A 16,205-nucleotide genomic window follows, 5' to 3' on the forward strand; every position below is an offset into this window, starting at 1 on the left:
CCAGCTGCACGTTTCCTTTGTTTTCTTCGTCCCCTGATCTTTTTCTTTACGGGGGAAGGGGAGGGGGAGGGGTCAAGCAGGGGCAGAAAGGGGCAGGAAGTGGCGAAGATGACGCGGAGAAACAAAGAAAAATACCCAGCGAGAGGCGGTGTGTAAGAGTCCGAATAGCTGAGCAGATCCTTAATGGGCGTGGTCGACTCTCTTGTGATTGTGGTCGTCGTCGCAGTTACGAAATGAGTGCGGGCGCGCGCCTGAGCAGCATACACGCGGTGAAAGAGGGACTCGGAAGAACGGGCCGGCTAAGCTGCATTCATGTGCGACTTCAAGGTTGCTGAACACTCCCGCCTTTTCCTTTTTTTCTTCTTCGCCGGTCCCCTGCGGCAGTGTTCAGGAGAGTGGGGCAGGGGAAGGCGCGAAGAAAGCTCGACTGGGGAGAAAGCAAGGGGCGGGGAGAAACGGAAACGGAAACGGAAAAGAGAGCGGTCCTGCAACTATGAGAGGAGACGAATCGAAGCAGGCGCCAGATCGTTGTGCGTACGTTTGTGTGTGTGTGTGTTACGTTGCGGGCGGGGGGAGGAGGAAAGACTTTATCCTGTGGTGTGTGTGTGTATTGGTGTGGTGTTGTCTGTGTACTCCTATTGATCTACAGAGGACGAGCATAAAACCAAAACGGAGATTAGTGTCCTTGTTTGTGGTGCAACAGCGGGAGGAGAGTTCGCATACGGTTTCACGTGCGCACGTGTAAGAGGAAGCAGCACGTCCGTAAAGGCGAGAAGAGGCGCGAAGGAGAGCTAGCAGTGGCTGGTAAGAGTGGTGTGAACATCTGCGGTGAGCTGGTTCCTGGGCAACTCGTTCCAGGAAGATCCGGTGACCAGACGATCCACGAATGGTAAAAGCAGCGCGGGGTACGCCAAACTGCGTACCGCTGCACGCACAACCTCCAGTTTAGCGAGACGAGGCTGATGTGCTGCTGTACAGCTGACAAGATCGCATAGACTCCCCCCCCTTGAGGGCCTCTTGAGGACGCACATTAGAAAGCAGCGTTGTTATTCAAAGAAACGGGAGATCGACAGAGCGCTGTCCATCGACCTCTAGCAGAATAAAAAAGCGGTAGAGGCACTCGCACAATCTGTGGTAATGGGATTTCGCCTACGTTCTCCTCCACCCCTCTCTCCTTCGGTATCTGTCACACGAAGCCGTCAAAAAGGTCGCAGGTGCATCTCTGGCACTGCCGGAGCACACCTCCACCTGCTCCACTTGCGGCGTCATTCAAGGCGTTATGGTACGCCTTTTGCTCTCGCTGCTGCGCTGCGTCGGCCCCTTCGATCTCTTGGCAAAGCAGCAAGACCTGCCGTTTCAGATCCACGCGGAGGTCCTCGAGCCTCGCTTGCTCTGCAGCCTGCTGAGTCTCGGCGGTCTTGCGTGCGGCCACCTGCTCAGACCGCCGTCTCGTCGCCTCCGAGAGCCTATCCTCTTCACTCAGAAGAGGCACACACGCAGCGCGCTCTTTGTCCTCAGCGTTTAGCGCTTCCCCGTTCCCGTCGCTAGCTAGTGCCGACACTGCAGCAGCTTCCTGGTTGCCCTTGGTTCCTAGAGGTTGGCCATGGCCTGCGGTGGCGTTTCCGTTTGGATCGGTTGGCGCATCAAGCCTGTCGGCAGCTATGAGTGCTGCCAATTCCGCCTTTTGCTCCTCCAGATGCCGCTTGGACGCCGTCAAACCCTCTGCCTGTGAGGCACGCCGCTGCTGGAGTTGTGCAAGCTGGCATCGAAGATTTTCCAGGCTGTTCTGCGGTTGCAAAAACTGCGCAATGAATGCGTGTACCTGTGCCGCTCGAAGCCCGTACTGTCGACGGAGCGTCTTGACGTCTGCCTTCAGCGCATCCGCCCGCTCGGTGAGCCTCGTGCGGGGCTCTTTCAGGTGCTGGATGTGGGCCGCCGTCGCGGCAATGGCCTCGCGTTGATGCCGCGTGTGATGCGACATCTTTAGCTTTTCCGCTTGAAGTGCCTCCCGTCGCTGACGAGTGGCGCTGTTGGGGGCGCTGTCTGCTTTCAGGCAGTCCACCTCTAGCGTCAGATCACCTAGCAGCTGCGCCGTTGCGCGGAGGCGCTCCTCATCTCGCTGGAGCGACTGCTGGGCTTGATCTAGCGCGTTGTGGAAGCTGCGCAGAGCATCTCCAGTGGCGGCGTCCAAGTTTCCGAGCATCCTGTGGCGCTTGCCTCGCGCCGGAGCAGTCTCCCACGCTGAGCGAGTCTGTGAGGGCGTACAGCTGCGGCTTGATGTGCGTTGATACGACGGCGGTCAGCAAACACGGAAAAAGCCACGGAAAGAGAGAGACCGCCTGGGTGAAAGCACAGCAGCTCTCGAGGAGAAGCCGCCACGAAGTGTCTGTGGATACAAGAGAGCGCGTGGACTCAGAGTTCAAGAGCACAAAAAAAGGGGTGACGCGGAATATAGAAGCCATAAACCCGAATAAGCACACCAGCATCGGAAGAAGCGCCGACACAGGGCAGGTCTCGTAATCGGAGAAGAGGCATTGGGCAGCGGAAAACCGACACGCCGTCCGTTTACACCGGCGCTGCCCGCTGTACAGCCGTCATCTTACGTCATACGCAAAATGAGGCATGTGGCGCCTTGACCCACGTGCATCCTCGCATGCGTGCTGCGGTCGAATACCGATTTGCCCGGCGCCCCGACGCTGGTGCGTCCAGCACCAACACTCGGAGCACCGTAATCGGCTACACTAGTAGTTACCCACGTGAAGCCCAGTGCAGCACACAAAGATAGGTAGGCACACGCTTGCGCGAGCGAGACGAGAAACGACACGAAACCAAAAGGCAGAGCGAGCATGGCAAGCATGAGAAAACGCAAGGCAAGAGGAGGGGAGGCTGCACACCATCCAGACGATGCGTCACGGATGAGGATAGAAAGCGCCCCACCGTTTTGTCGGCTGTTTTTTTGTTATTGATGTTGTTGTTATCCTTTTTTACGCAGGAAACGTGAAACAAAACAAACAACGATGGCGGTGAAGTCTAAGGCGGGGTTCGAATAACGAAACAACGTACAGGTACAGAAAGGGGGAAAAAAGGAGGTGTGAGATGAAAGCGTCGCAGGGTCGGCGTCTGTTCGGCTGTGCGGCAAGTGCCACGTGAAGCAGGGGTACGGTGACGCACATCCTTCCTGGGCATCACGGGAGCGTGAGGTGCCAAACCCGCACCGTCAGCGGCTGCTGGAATCGATTCCGAGGAGTTCTAACGTGCCGCCAGAGGTATTTACCTCGACGCACGGGTAAAGGGAGGGCGACAGAGACACCGACGTGAACGCAACACCGCACTCGACGCCGTTCCATGAATAGCTGATCGACCGCTCATCCGTACGGAGGGTGCAGGCGATTTCGTCACCGGCCCGCGCGACGCACTCGGGCCTCGGCAGCACACGTCTGTGCACGGGTGAGGAAGTCGCACGCGCCCCCGTGAGAGGCGCCTCGACGCCGTCCGAAAAAGTGACGGAGCCGCCTCGGTCACCCCTTGGCCCCGCCCCGCTGCCACAGCGTCGCCCTGCTGCCTCCGCCGCTGCCGCTGACCAGCCCTCATACGTCGCATCACAAATATCCTGAGCAGGACAGAAGAGGCCACCGTCACGCAGGCTGAGGTAGTAGCAGCCCCTGTAGCGCAGTGCGTTTCGCTTAGCGCCGAAGCTCTCCATCGGAATATAGCGGTCCGCAAACCCGATGAGGATGTCGCCGCCGCTCTTGAAATCGCTAAGAACGCGAACGATAAAGCGGAAGATGTGCTTGAGGTGGTAGTGCCCCTTCGCCAACATGTGGGAGGCGTAAATTGTGTGGCTCATCGAGCCGATGGCGGCGCAGCACACATCCAGATCCGCAGCCTCGCTCGCTGCGGCGGGAAACACGGGGCGCTGCACGCGGTGCCCACGTTTGCTCACCAAAAGCCGCCCCGCACTGCTGCTGAACTGCAGCTCCACCGCAGCACACGGTCCTGCCCCATTGCCACTGCTGCCAGCAACGCGAGTGGAGTAGTACACCGAGGTAGCCGGAAGCTCAGAGAACACTGAGGCGACGCTCGCGCTGCTGTCGCTGCAGTAGGGCTGGAGTGCAGAGGTAGACGTCGACAGCACCATAGACCGAGGCGAAAGCCCTCGATACGTCGACTGAGCATCGCCTCTACTGCGCACGCCCGGTGACAGCTGAAGTACTTGAGAGGGCAGTGATCGGCTTCGCTGCTGCAGCTCTACGTACTGGTGTAAATTCGCCGCGCCATGTCCCCTGACCTTGACGGAATCAACTCCAGCGCAGCGAGTCGGGCTCTCCTGGCAGGAGAGTAGGGTGGGGTCAAAGTAGCGACTGTCGAGTGCGTGCGTGGCCTGGGGCGAGCGAGCGCGACCCGGCGAGCGTGCGCGACCCGGCGCGCCACAGGTGGCGAGACTTGGTTGCAGGGCTACAGGCATCCACGACGATTGCGGAGGGTCTCTTGGTCGATCATGCGTGCTCCCCAATGGCAGGTTCGTCGGTGATGCACCAGTGACAGAACAAGCTCTCCCTCGCTCCACCGAATGCCAGGGTCTTTGTTCGAGGTGGTCGATGGCGGATATCTTCGAGTAGAGGGACAGAACGTCCGACTCAAGCTGCTCGCGAGCCTGCCGTTCCTGATCCAGTGCCGCCATCGCCCACGCAGTGGAAGTCGCCCCTATTACAGGAGCCAGCCTGTTTGCGGAGAGGAGAGCGTCGGAAAGATTTCGGGACACGCTGGCAGTGGGCTTCCCTTTCAAGGGAGACACCGCTCGAATCACCGCTTCCGTCTCTCTCGTCGTGGTGTGCTGCTCTATGTATGTACCCGGCTCTCCACGCATCAACCTGCGTGTCTCAGCGATCGCGCTCTTCTCAGTGTCGGGCATCGCCGCCGTCTTACGCTCCTCGCAGATGCGCTCGTACTCTTCTCCCAGCACCGCGAGCTCCCGCAGAGCTTCGTCTAGCTTCCTGGTGAGCTGCTTCATTTTTTTCTTGTAGTGATCAGCCTGCTGCTTCGATGCGTCGACAGCGGCGGCCTTTGCTGCCGCCTCCTCCTGCGCAGCTCGCTTCTCCTTTTCCAGGTTAGAGCACCGCTGCTGCTCCTCATCAAGTTGACTGCGAAGAGCCTTCGATGCCTCCTGATGCCCCTGCGCGGAATCTGCGGCGGCGCGCAACTCGGCCTTCACTGAACGCAGCTCTATCCGAGCTTTCTCCAGCGCCCCGGACAGCTCCGTTTTCTGGGCCGCCAGCGCGGTCGCCGCCTTTGCCTCAGCTTCGGAAACTCGGGACCGCAGCTCTCGAATCTGCCGTACGCGTGCATCTCGGTCGTCTTCCGCTTCTTGGAGTGCGGACTGCAGCGTGGTGGCCTCCTCGGTCCGCTCCCGTGCGCGCTGCCGCAGCTCACTACACTCGGCTGCCACACTCGCCAGTTGCTCCTTCATGGAAGCCATCGTCTCCTTTAAACTGGCAGTGGCCGCGTCCGTAGAGGCAGGAGAGCCTGCCGCCTGAGGCGCGATCCCCTTGGCCGCCTCTTCTGCTGTTTCAGCGCGGCGCCGGACAGCAGCCAACTCTATCTCGAGTCGCTTGATGCGGCGCTCGGCATGTTCGTGCATGCGCTTGTACTCGCCCACCTGGGTTTGTGCCGCCGTTAGCTCCTCCCGCAGGTGCGCCATCGCTTTCTTCTCAGGGGTTTCCAGCGTCGCTGCCTGACGAGGCGACCGCACTAAAAACGACTGCTCCTCGCTCACCCCCTTGCCTGATGCTGCAACCGTTCGCGGAGTGGAAACAGCGGCATCCTTGCGCGCGGGCCTCCGTTCAGCTTTCTCGCGTTCCCTGAGACCTTTGTTCTCTTCCAGGAGTGCATCCAGCCTTTCTTGCTGAGCACGCACCATCGTGTCCTGCGTAGAAAGTTGCTGCCGAAGATGCAGCACGTCCCTCCGCAGCGTCGCAACCGTCCCCGCCTCTTTCGTAGCTGCGGCTGCAGAAGAAGCGTCGCGCTGCTCCTCGGCTGTCTTCGCAAGACCAGCAGCAGCAGCAGAAACCTTCTCTTCCAACTGCCGAATCGTGTCCTTCATGAGCTTCCTCTCACTCTCTAAGCTCGACACCTTCGCCTGCAGCATGGCATCGAAGGAGGCCGAGGACGGCGCCGCAGACCTTGGAGTCATGACGGGGGTGGTGGTAGTGCTCGCTGCACGCGACGACGCGGTGGCCAGCTTCTCCTTTTGTTTTTCTAGCTCTCGCTGCAACTTATCTTGTACCTGCTCCGCCAAGCGCAGCGCTGCCTGGGCCTGCCGCAGCTCCTTCTGCAGTTCCTGCCTCTGGGCCAGGGTATCCTTCTTGTGCGCCACAAAAGCTGACTTCTCGCTCTCCAACTTGCCCTGCAGTTCTTCGGTTTTCTTCTGCGCCTTCGCTGCGGTCTGCGTAGCCTTTTCCACGTCACGTGTGAGCCGAGTGAGGTCCCGTTCCTTGTCCTTGAGCGCCTGACGGAGCTCCCGCAGCTCCGTCAGGGCAGTGGCCTCCGCCGACTTGGCATCAGCCGTGCTACCAGCAGAAGCGCCAGCATTCAAGCTGCCTGTAGAGGTGCGTGTCGTAGACAGACTGGAGGCCGCTGCAAGACGACCTCTAAGAGCTGCCACTGTGGCAGAAGCGCTACCGGAGTCGGTGCGGCGTGGCGCAGTCGATGCTCTCTGGGTGCCATACGTCCCTCTCTCGTTGCTGCCTGCTGTTGCTGCCGTGTGGGCGATGTCCACCCTCCTCTTGGGAACGGCTGGGCTGCCCTCCTCCTTTTCATCGTTGCTGCTTAGGGTACGAGTCGATGCGGTGGTGAGCGGCGACACAGACATTGTAGGCCGAAGAACACTGTAGCGCTTCCGAGGGGTAACGAGAGCACCGCCCCCGTCGCACGGCTTGCTGCTGGACCGCATTTCTGGCGTCGTGGTGACAGTCTCCTCGGCCGAAGCAGCCTTCCCACTATTTGTGGGAAGAAACGCTGCCCCTGCACTTGGCTTCGCTGCTGCAGGCTTCGCGGTCTCTCCGGTCACCGCGCCGACAGATGTGGCGGGTGTGCTGCTGTCGCTCTCACCGCCACCCTTGACCTCAGGGGACGCAGCCGCAGCGGCAGTTCCATTGACGGCTCTGCGAGGTGACACCACTGGCCTCCTCGGCGCGTGCATCTGATTAGGGCTTTCCTGCAGTTTTGCGGGAGAAGAAGTACACTTGGCGCGTGTGCACGCCTTCTCTGTATTGGGCAAGGCGGAGGGCTCGTCGGAGACGATGCGCAGACGTGTTCCGGCCGCCGCATCCTTCTCCTGCCGTCGCTGCAGCAAAGATGCCCTCCCGGATGGACTCAGCGTAGATGTTAGGTCGAGAGAATCAACAGTTTTTGAGGCGGCACTGCTGGCGGCGACAGGAGCGTCGCCTGAAGAGGCTGGTACTTCACAGAGTGGGCCTGATGCCGGCGTTTTCGTCGATGCCAAGGCGGTGTTCACGTCTGATGGAGACAGAGGGCTCATAGTACCCACTGCCGTGGCGGGGGGAGTGTCGATCGCTTTCCTTAGTGAGCGTGATGCCGCTTGAGAGGAGGAAGTGGGCGCTGGTGGCAGGGTGGGCGGCGCCACGGCGTCTTCTAAATGACGTACACTGGACGACGACATTCGTGGCGTAAGCGTCAGCGAAACCGTACGAGACAGTGCAACGAGGAAAAAAAACGTCGACACGCACTCGGCTGTCCGCTCCAGCGGTATAAACGTGCAGTGTGCCTCAGTGGCTCTTGCACTAGGGGAGCTGTGCACCAAGACAAAGCAAGGGAGGGAGAGAGAGAGAGGTGTCCCGCCACACGTGCGCAGGAGAAGTGGTATGGTGCTCTACTGATATCTGTGTATGCCTGTGTGTCGATTCACCAGCACCAGGAAGATGTCGTGGCGGCAGGAGAGCCGGAATATATATATATAAAAAAGACGAAAACGAGAAAAAAGAAAAGAGAGCGCATGAGCGAAGGCATCAGGAAGGCAAGGCGGTAGACACAATGGCAGATCGAGGCGAACACGCGGGACGCTGAGCAGTAGACCACCGCACACGTATATCAGCCGTGCGCGTTGGGCAACCCAAACGGCGTTGGCCGTACGACCACTACCGACTCGTACCATGGATGCGGCGCTTGTAAGTCGCGGTAAAACGCGGCGACGGTCCTCCATCCGCTGGACTCGGTTGCTTTGTTTTTTTCTTGCGCGGTGTGTCGGTGGAAGCAACGCCCACGCCTGGTTAGCATTCGAACGACTGAGGGGGTGTGCAGGAATATAGAAACAAAAAAGAAAGAAAGGTGGCGAGAAGCGCAAAAGCAAACACCGACTCGATGAAGCACGATGAATGGGCCACCGCGATCAGCAGCACAGGAGTACAGTGCGAAATGCAGATGCGCCATCACTATCGCGTTGAGCACGTACCTCTGCGTCATACCCCCTCCCCAATTTCCATCCGTAAGCGCCGCAGAGGCAGTCAGCGTGGGTTGGACGCTTAGCCGAATTTCGAACGCCTCTGTCTTCAGCAACGCTCAAGCGGCACACCTCCGGCGGTGGTGAGCCCTCGTGAACCTCCATCTCCGACCCGTCCTACGGCAGCGCAGATGGCACGTTGTCAACGCTGCAGAATAGGTGACAGGCCAGATCGGTCGCCGGATTGAGGAGGGGAGGAGAAGAACGCGGCACCCGTGGCGATGTGGACGCCAAGGCGGACACCGTACGCGGCGCATTCAGAACAGCACTGAACGGCGTGCCTGTAGGAGGGGGCGGGCAGCGCAGAGCGCCATCGTCATCCTATCCTGGCCTCGCTCTGTTGAGTGTGTGCGTAGGCCTCAAACTTTATAAAGTCGCTAAGGGATGTGTCAAATCACGCCACTTACTTTGTGCTCGAGTCACGTTTCGTGTGTGATGCGGCTGCTGTACCGCCAGAGGACCCGCGCCTTCCTGGGACAGCCCCAGTGCGATGTGGACGAGCAGGATGTGACTCAGTGGTGCACGTATATCTAGCTGAAAGGTGCACCAGAACGGAAGGAGCAACACGTTCGCCTTGCACAGTCGCCTCCGTATCCTCATCGCCATCCCAGCACGGCTCGGATAGAAGAACCTCTCGGTCGCCATCGCTCACAGATGCTAGGGTGCGTGGCTGCATGCGCTGGACAGCATCCGAGTCGTCGAAGACACGCTTTTCAGCTGACATGCACTCTTGCCTCGAACGCTGCAACACACACGCTGCGGCGCCCCCGAGCGCTGTTCTTTCGGTCGGTAGATGCGGAGCGGCCGCAGAGGTGTGATCAAAGCACGATAAGAACTCGTCGTTGCCGCCGAAGGAGGACCGGGAGCGCTGGGAGCTCCGCCTCGGCCTCTCCAGTGGTATCTGGGGGCAGTGGTCTCGAGGCAGCGCGGCCGATGTGGCATGCTGAGCCACATCACGGTGGCCTTGCACGTACTGCAGCCACCGCTCTGCCACGGAAGAGGACCGTGAGTGGACACCGCCTGCATGGTCACTGTCAACGAGAGAAGCCCCTACAGATGGCGACGGTGCCTCGCGCCCAGCGGCCTTCCCCTCTCCCCGGAGGGCAGCCCCATTCGACTCCTTCCCTGTTGTGCTGTCGCGGAAAGAGGAGTAGAAGGGTGAGGAGGTGCGCCGAGGGTGGCAGCACTCCAGCGCCTCCATGCAACTTACCAACACACGATCGAGCGCCTCGAGCTCTTCTGTCTGCTTGAATTGCTGCACCAGGTGCTCCTGCGGGCCCAGTGAAGCTGGGGGTGAGTTGCGCTGGGCCGAGGACTCCGCATGCAGCTTGGCGCAGCGAATCACGGACTCCAGCTGCCGCACAATCGACTCCAAGAGATCCAGCAGAGATGTTGTGGGCTCCCTATGTTCAGTGAAAGCCGGCATAAGTGAGCCACCCATGAAACTGAGCGGCGCACTCGCCACATCGTGACCGCCCGCCCGCTGCTTCTCTCGCTCATTATCCGCTATTTGCAGGAAGGAGTCGGTCGGCGGAACGGGAACGTAGGACTTCGATCGGCGGCGGCGATGATGGCCGGCCAGAGCACGTCTGCTCTTCGGTTGATCGGCGGTGGCCTGCTGCATCGACTGCAGCTGCTCTACAGTGGAGTTGGCAATGTGCAGCCTCTCCGTCAAGTCCTTCTGCACACTCTCAAGCTCTGCGATGCGGCGCAGCAGAGCGTCGTAGCTGCCCACGGCGCTGCTCGACTGGCTGCCTTCGCGGTGGTCTAAGAAAGGCGCGCTTATCCGACGACGCTCCTCTCGAAGCTGCGACACCTCCTCGCGCGCGCGGCCCAGCAGGCGCGTCGCGTCGGTGCTCTCGCGCTCTCGAATGTTGATGGCGTGCTCCAGCTGTGTATTCGCCTGTTTCAGTGCGGTGATTTGCTGCGACAGGTCGAGCACCGTAGCCAAGTGCTTCTCATGTTCGCGGTGAGACTGGGCCTTGAGGCGATCGAGCTCCTCCTGCACAGATCGTGCCTCGGCCGCGTACTGACGGACAAGAGCCGCGTTTTGATGCTGTTCAATCTCTTTCGAGGTGGCGCTCTCCAACGAGCGCCGCTGCGCCATCTCTGTGACACGCTCCAGCTGCAGCTGCAGGCTCCTGATCTCCACGTGGCATTCACTGAGGGCTTTTTCGTTGCGCGCGCGCAGCTGCGCCACCTCGCTGCTGTCGCACTCTAGCCGAGTCTTCAACTCCGCCAACTCTTCTCCCATTGTCGCGCAACGCTGCTTGAGCTCCTCGTTGCGCCCTCGCAGAAGCTGCGCCTCGTCCTCGGCACGTTGCCGCCTCTGCTCCAAGAGCGCCGTCGACTCTTGCACCGCTGCCGCGAACTCTTCCTCCAGCTGCCGGCAGCGCGCCCGCAGCTCATGCACGGTGCGCAGTACGCCTTCCTGACCGTTCTCACGGTCAAACAGGTTGAGGGTAGTAAGCCCAATTTTCTCCTGTAGCTGGTGGACAAACTGCCGCTGCGCCTCCAACTCTGCCTGCCGCTGATCTGCCACGGCCTTCATCTCTTCGAGGTTCTTTGAAGCAAGCTCGGAGGACAGCCGCTCCGCGTCCTGGGCAGCCGCAAGCTGACGCTCGAGGAGATGAACGTGCGCTTCCAGTTCCTGAATATGGATGGCGCGCTCGTGCAGCTGCACATCCTTCGCCTCCAGGACATTCGTCGCCCCCTGCAGCGCCTCTTGCGCCTTGGTGATATCCTCCTCCGCCTTTTCAAGCCGTTTCAGCGTCATCTCCGTCGCTTCCTCGGCCTCGGCACGCTTGCGTTGCTCCGCGTAGAGGTTCTCCTGTGCCTGGCGCACAAACTCCTTGCGCACCCGCGCGCGTGCCCGCTCCTCCCTTTCCTTCAGCTTGTCATAGAAGACGTCGCTGATGTACGCGTTGCTGGGCGAGATGCCGAGACTTTGGCGCCCCTTCGTGTCGCCACTCTGCTCTGTGCTCGGTGACCCACCACCCGTGCGTGGAGTGTGGAAGGGGCTCATAGCGGCCTGCGCCAGGAGGTCCTCGCGGTCCTGCTCCGCCTTCAATCGTCCGGCTCTCTCCTCCTCGAGCTGCCGCTTCAGCAACTCCAGCTCGCGCTTGTGCCTCTCCTCTGCGGTGTTTGCAGCACGTCGCATCCCTATCAGCTCCTTTTCAAGCTGTTGGTAGAGTTGACGCAGCTCTTCCTCCGCTGCGGTGCTCTGCTGCAGCTCGTGCGACCAGCGATCCGCGTATGCCTCGGTGGCGGACGCCTGCTCCTGGGCTATTCGCGGCACTGCCTCGGCGATGGCCACCGTCAGCTCGCTGGCTTCTGAGGAAACAGTGATCGCAGTAGCATCACTCGCGTCACGCGGTTTACCGCCCCTGCGCCCCTCGCCTCGTTTACGGCCCACGACAACTAACGAAGTCTGAGAACACCGCACAGAGTCCTCGCCGTCTTTCAGCTTAATGGGATTCCAAACCCGCTCCTCGAGGTCGCTGCGAGCTGGCACGGACAGCTCGCCATGCGAGGCAGCCGCACTCCCGGGCAGACCAGAGCGGAAAGACCGCTCTTCGACCGAGGTCAATGGTCGCGCCTCGGACGTCGTTGAGGTGTTTTGCTCCGATGAGCTCCGCCTACCTTCCCGTTTGCGGTCGCGTGAGAGCTGAATGACGACCGGGAGACTACTCGCTGACGCCTCCGCGTCAGTTGTGGACGCCCCGTCGGCGGCCGGCGAATGGCTTTGGAGGCTGCGGTCGGAGGCGTCTGCCCTCCGTGACTGCCGCCACCGAGTATAGGAAGTGGAAGCGCTAGCTGCCGACGTGGAGCGCCAATTTTTCGGTGCTCCGCTGCCGCCAGATGTGTTGTCGGCGGCGTTGGGCGGCGTCACCAAATCCGCAGGATGCGACATGGCGGCAGCTCAATCCTCCCTTGGATGTATATGCCGTCGACCACTATTGTTGGTAGCGATGGTGGCAGCAGAGAAGCGCTGGCGAGGCAAGCGACAGCACACCAGCACGCACGAGCACTTTACGCGAGGGAGCCCCCTAAGGCCTGGCCGGTCCCTGCAGCAAAGCAGCACAACGGGGAGAGCGCGGAAACTCGTGAGTAGCGCAACTCCTGAAGGCTGCGGAGGACCTTCAATGCGTGAGCTTAATCTAGAAAGCGAGAAAGACGAAAGAAAAGTTTTCGATAACAACTCTGTGTTGTTGCCGGGCCCACTTCCGGTAATCGACACTTCACGAAGACTGCGCACTAGAATACGTCAATCACGCGACATCGGAAGAGGAAGGGGCGAGGAGACGCAGTGCAAGAGTGAGAGCGGCGCCGGTAGGCGAGGGCCCATGCAAGGAGCGCGCACACATAAAGATGCAACACCTCCGTCTCGTGCTACCGCTCGACTCCTCGCTATGGAGTCCGTGCAAGCCGAGCAGCAGAGAGGACTAGAAGGAGGCGAGGGACAGCGGTGCTTATTTCCTGGAGTGGTGACGATACAGTATTCTCAGGGAAGGCAAGACGGAACAACGGAGGAGGGGCGCGTGCAGGGCTGACATAGACACAAAAAAAAGGCAGCAAGCAAATCACAACCAACCGAAACGGACAACAAACACAGCCCCCCCCCGTCATCAGACACCTTCTTGTGATACATCGTGCCCTCGGCTCAGAGCCGCCGCGCTGGCTCCATCGCACCGCAGCCTCGCGGCAGCCGAGCACACCTGCAGATGGCTCATTCTCTGGCAACGCCCAGGGAGGCGAGCCATTCGTGGGCCGAGAGAATCATTATCGTAGCGTTGCCTTGAATGGCTGCTGCGTAGACACGCAGGATCGGCCACTGGCTCCATGCAGCATCCATCGCGACCAGTCCAGCAGTCAGTACAAAGAGCACCACAGCGGAGCGGATAAGCGCCCGTAGCAGACTCGTCACCAGGAGACGCGGCGCATAGTAGAGCAAGACGAGAGTCACTCTCGCTAGAGCGTTGTTGCCAGCGGTACAGAGAATAGATGCGTGCAGCGAGGGGTTCGGCACTTGGACCAGCAACGGACGACAGTAGAGCGACACCTTGACGGCAGAAGCAGACGGAGGCGGCAACACTTTGCCCAAGGCGCCTACAGACGCTGGTGCTACCTTGCGACCAATCACAGACGTCGACCTCTGAGTCGAGCATGCTGGGAGTGTACTCGACGAGTCCCATGAAAGCCATATCCTTTCTGTCTCCGAGTAGTTGAACACGTTCGTGACAGAGATGCTGAGGGCCATGGTCGGCGCACGCCCTGGCGGTGCATCGGACCTCGCGGCCGTGCTCTGTCTTTCTATGCGCTCTGCAGCAGCGGAGTTGCCTCCTGCTTCGGTCGCTTCTTCCGCCGTCTCTCGGCTACGGACCAGCTCCAAGGGACGCTGCCTCGTTGGGAGAGGGGCCAACGCCGGGGGTACGCTTTCCAGCACCGTTGATGCTGCCATGTTAGAAGGCGGCCGCCCATGGCTCTCCTGCTCGCAGGCAGACTTTGCGACATCCGCCGCGGTTGCAGAGGCTCTCCGGTTCGCCCGCAAGTTCTCCGCGGACCGGCGGCAACCAGAGGAACACAGCGGATTCAGCTCTCCTGGAATGACAAGTGCGCTGCCCATCGTCGCCGAAGGTACAGCGTTGACGGCGATAGTCCCCATCGTCGGCTCCGTCGGCGCAGGCAGCTCTGCCCCCTCCGCGCCGCGGTGGCAAGGCTTGTCGCTGCTGCTCCGTGCATTGGCGCCCCCGTCCAGCGCCAACACCGGTGATGCGAATGTGTTATGGAAGCCCGTTGACGGAGCGTAGTCACCACACCTGTGGGCATGCACGTCATCCCTCGCCCCGACTGTGGGGCGCTGGGGCGAGAGCGGCGACGATGTCGTCGATGAGTGCTGGCGATCGGGAGCTCTCTGCATGGACTCTTTCGGGCTGCTTGTCGTTCCATGGGCTGGCGGGAACTCGGAGGCCTGTGCGACGGAAGTGAAGGCACTGCAGCTGTTCGAATTTCGGTTATAGGCCGCTCTACTGCCGGCTGCAGAATGCGCAACCGACACAGCTGGCATGAATCGAGCGTCAGCGGACGGCGCTGGATTAGCGTCTTCCATGCTGTACCCGAACGACTGCGTCGCCACCGTCATGTCAGGACCGCCCCGTTTTGCATTGCCGAGGATATGTGTGGTGGTAAGCTTTGGCGAGGCTCGCTCAGATAAGCCAGTCTCTCTCGTGGCTGCCGCCGATACAGAGGCACCAACATCACGCAGTGGTGATGCACGGAGCGAATCCGCAGGCGACTCGCCAACAGTGTGGTCGTACCCCACACTGTAGGCAGCGCGAGCCACCGGCGTCGCACGCCGGAACGCACTTGCCACTGCCGGTGCAACCTTTGTGGCAGATGAGGACGTAGCGGCAGCATACATCGCAGCGCCAATACTGCGCTCCCCGGGCACACTGTGCTCAGACTGCTTCCCAGTGTGAAAGCCAAATCTCTCAGCGGGCTCTGCACCAGCAGTCGGTGCAGCCGTTCTCGCTTCAACGTCTAAGTCCCGCACACAAGCACCTTTAGAGAACACCCCTGATGCAGCCGCGCCATTCTCAGCTGAACTGTACTCGCCCAGCTCCTCGTTGTCGTCATCCTCCTCTGTATAGTACTCCTCGCCACTTGCCCGCTCACAGTCATCACCGCCCTCATCTGTGTCCTCGTCATCCTCGTTGGCGTCGGACTCCTCGTACACGCGCGCCGCGTAACTGCCCTGCGGCCTAACACCGGTGTCGAAGCCGCCCAAGGCGAAGGTGAAAGGCAGCCGCGGTGGCGGACTCACATCGGTACCAGCGCCTCTCTCGGCGTGACCCTTCCCGTATGCGTCAGCCCCTCCATGGGGGTTCCAGCGGGCACTGCCATCGTCTCGGCTCTCGCTCCGGGTGACAGGTCGAGAACCATTTTGGCTGTTGTCTGTTGAGAGCTCCACAGCGTTGCTGTCAAAGAGGGCCCTCGACACGGGGCCGCCCGTGTAGCGACTCCGGCTCTTGTGTCGTTGCGGGTGCATCTGTGACGTCTTTGAAGGGAAAGATAAATCAGGGGGAAAATCTAGTGGTGAACGGAGATCGCGATACGGCAGCGTTCACGACCACGAAAGCTGAAGCCGGGACCTGTCACGTAAACGACCGAACCACGTGCACGCAGGATGGTACGTGCCTTTGTGCCTCTTTTGTGTGTGTGTGTGTGTGTTTTCGCTTGCTTCACCATCCACAACACGCTGCAATCGGCGCGTGCGTGTGTGTGTGGGTGTACAGATGTGCAAGCCACCACTCGCGGAGTGGCCCACGTGACCACAACGAGGAGGAATCAGGAAACCAACAAAGGTCAAGGCGCGCAACGAAACAAAAAAAGGGGAAAAAGAACAAAAGAAAAGCGCCGCGCTCTGTTGCCAGCTATGCGGAGAGTCTGTAGGGCAGCAATGTCTACGCGTGGCTGCTCTGTCTATGCCGTGTCCCCGTCGACTCCCGCGTGCACGTGGTGCTGATGGGGCGTAGAAGAGAAAAAGATTGTTCCACACTGTAATCCGAATCGGTCGTCCGTTGTGTGACCTGGTGGTGGCCCTCCGCAAGAAGGATAGACGGCTGCTCTCGCTGCGTGATCCGGCTGAATGGGTTTAGCAGGTGAGGCTGAGAGAAAATCTAAAGGCAAC

The 16,205-nt window shown here is 60.5% G+C and overlaps 4 protein-coding genes across 4 annotated transcripts; all 4 read right to left on the minus strand.

Moving 5' to 3' along the window:
- Nucleotides 1–1,186: 1,186 nt before the first annotated feature.
- LMXM_30_1360 (conserved hypothetical protein) lies at nucleotides 1,187–2,203 on the minus strand (the record flags this gene model as incomplete). The annotated part of the gene is made up of 1 exon (XM_003877605.1): nucleotides 1,187–2,203. One exon carries the CDS (start codon nucleotides 2,201–2,203, stop codon nucleotides 1,187–1,189), a length of 1,017 nt encoding a protein of 338 aa, XP_003877654.1.
- Nucleotides 2,204–3,217: 1,014 nt separating this feature from the next.
- LMXM_30_1370 (conserved hypothetical protein) lies at nucleotides 3,218–7,198 on the minus strand (the record flags this gene model as incomplete). Its single annotated transcript, XM_003877606.1, has 1 exon — nucleotides 3,218–7,198. The coding sequence occupies one exon, from the start codon at nucleotides 7,196–7,198 to the stop codon at nucleotides 3,218–3,220; it is 3,981 nt and encodes a 1,326-aa protein (XP_003877655.1).
- A 1,720-nt stretch (nucleotides 7,199–8,918) lies between these two features.
- Nucleotides 8,919–12,428, minus strand: LMXM_30_1380 (hypothetical protein, unknown function; the record flags this gene model as incomplete). Its single annotated transcript, XM_003877607.1, has 1 exon — nucleotides 8,919–12,428. One exon carries the CDS (start codon nucleotides 12,426–12,428, stop codon nucleotides 8,919–8,921), a length of 3,510 nt encoding a protein of 1,169 aa, XP_003877656.1.
- Nucleotides 12,429–13,244: 816 nt separating this feature from the next.
- On the minus strand, nucleotides 13,245–15,563 carry LMXM_30_1390 (hypothetical protein, unknown function; the record flags this gene model as incomplete). The annotated part of the gene is made up of 1 exon (XM_003877608.1): nucleotides 13,245–15,563. One exon carries the CDS (start codon nucleotides 15,561–15,563, stop codon nucleotides 13,245–13,247), a length of 2,319 nt encoding a protein of 772 aa, XP_003877657.1.
- Nucleotides 15,564–16,205: the final 642 nt, after the last annotated feature.

Source organism: Leishmania mexicana, chromosome 30 (assembly GCF_000234665.1).
Source record: "Leishmania mexicana MHOM/GT/2001/U1103 complete genome, chromosome 30".
Classification (NCBI taxonomy): Eukaryota; Euglenozoa; class Kinetoplastea; order Trypanosomatida; family Trypanosomatidae; genus Leishmania; species Leishmania mexicana.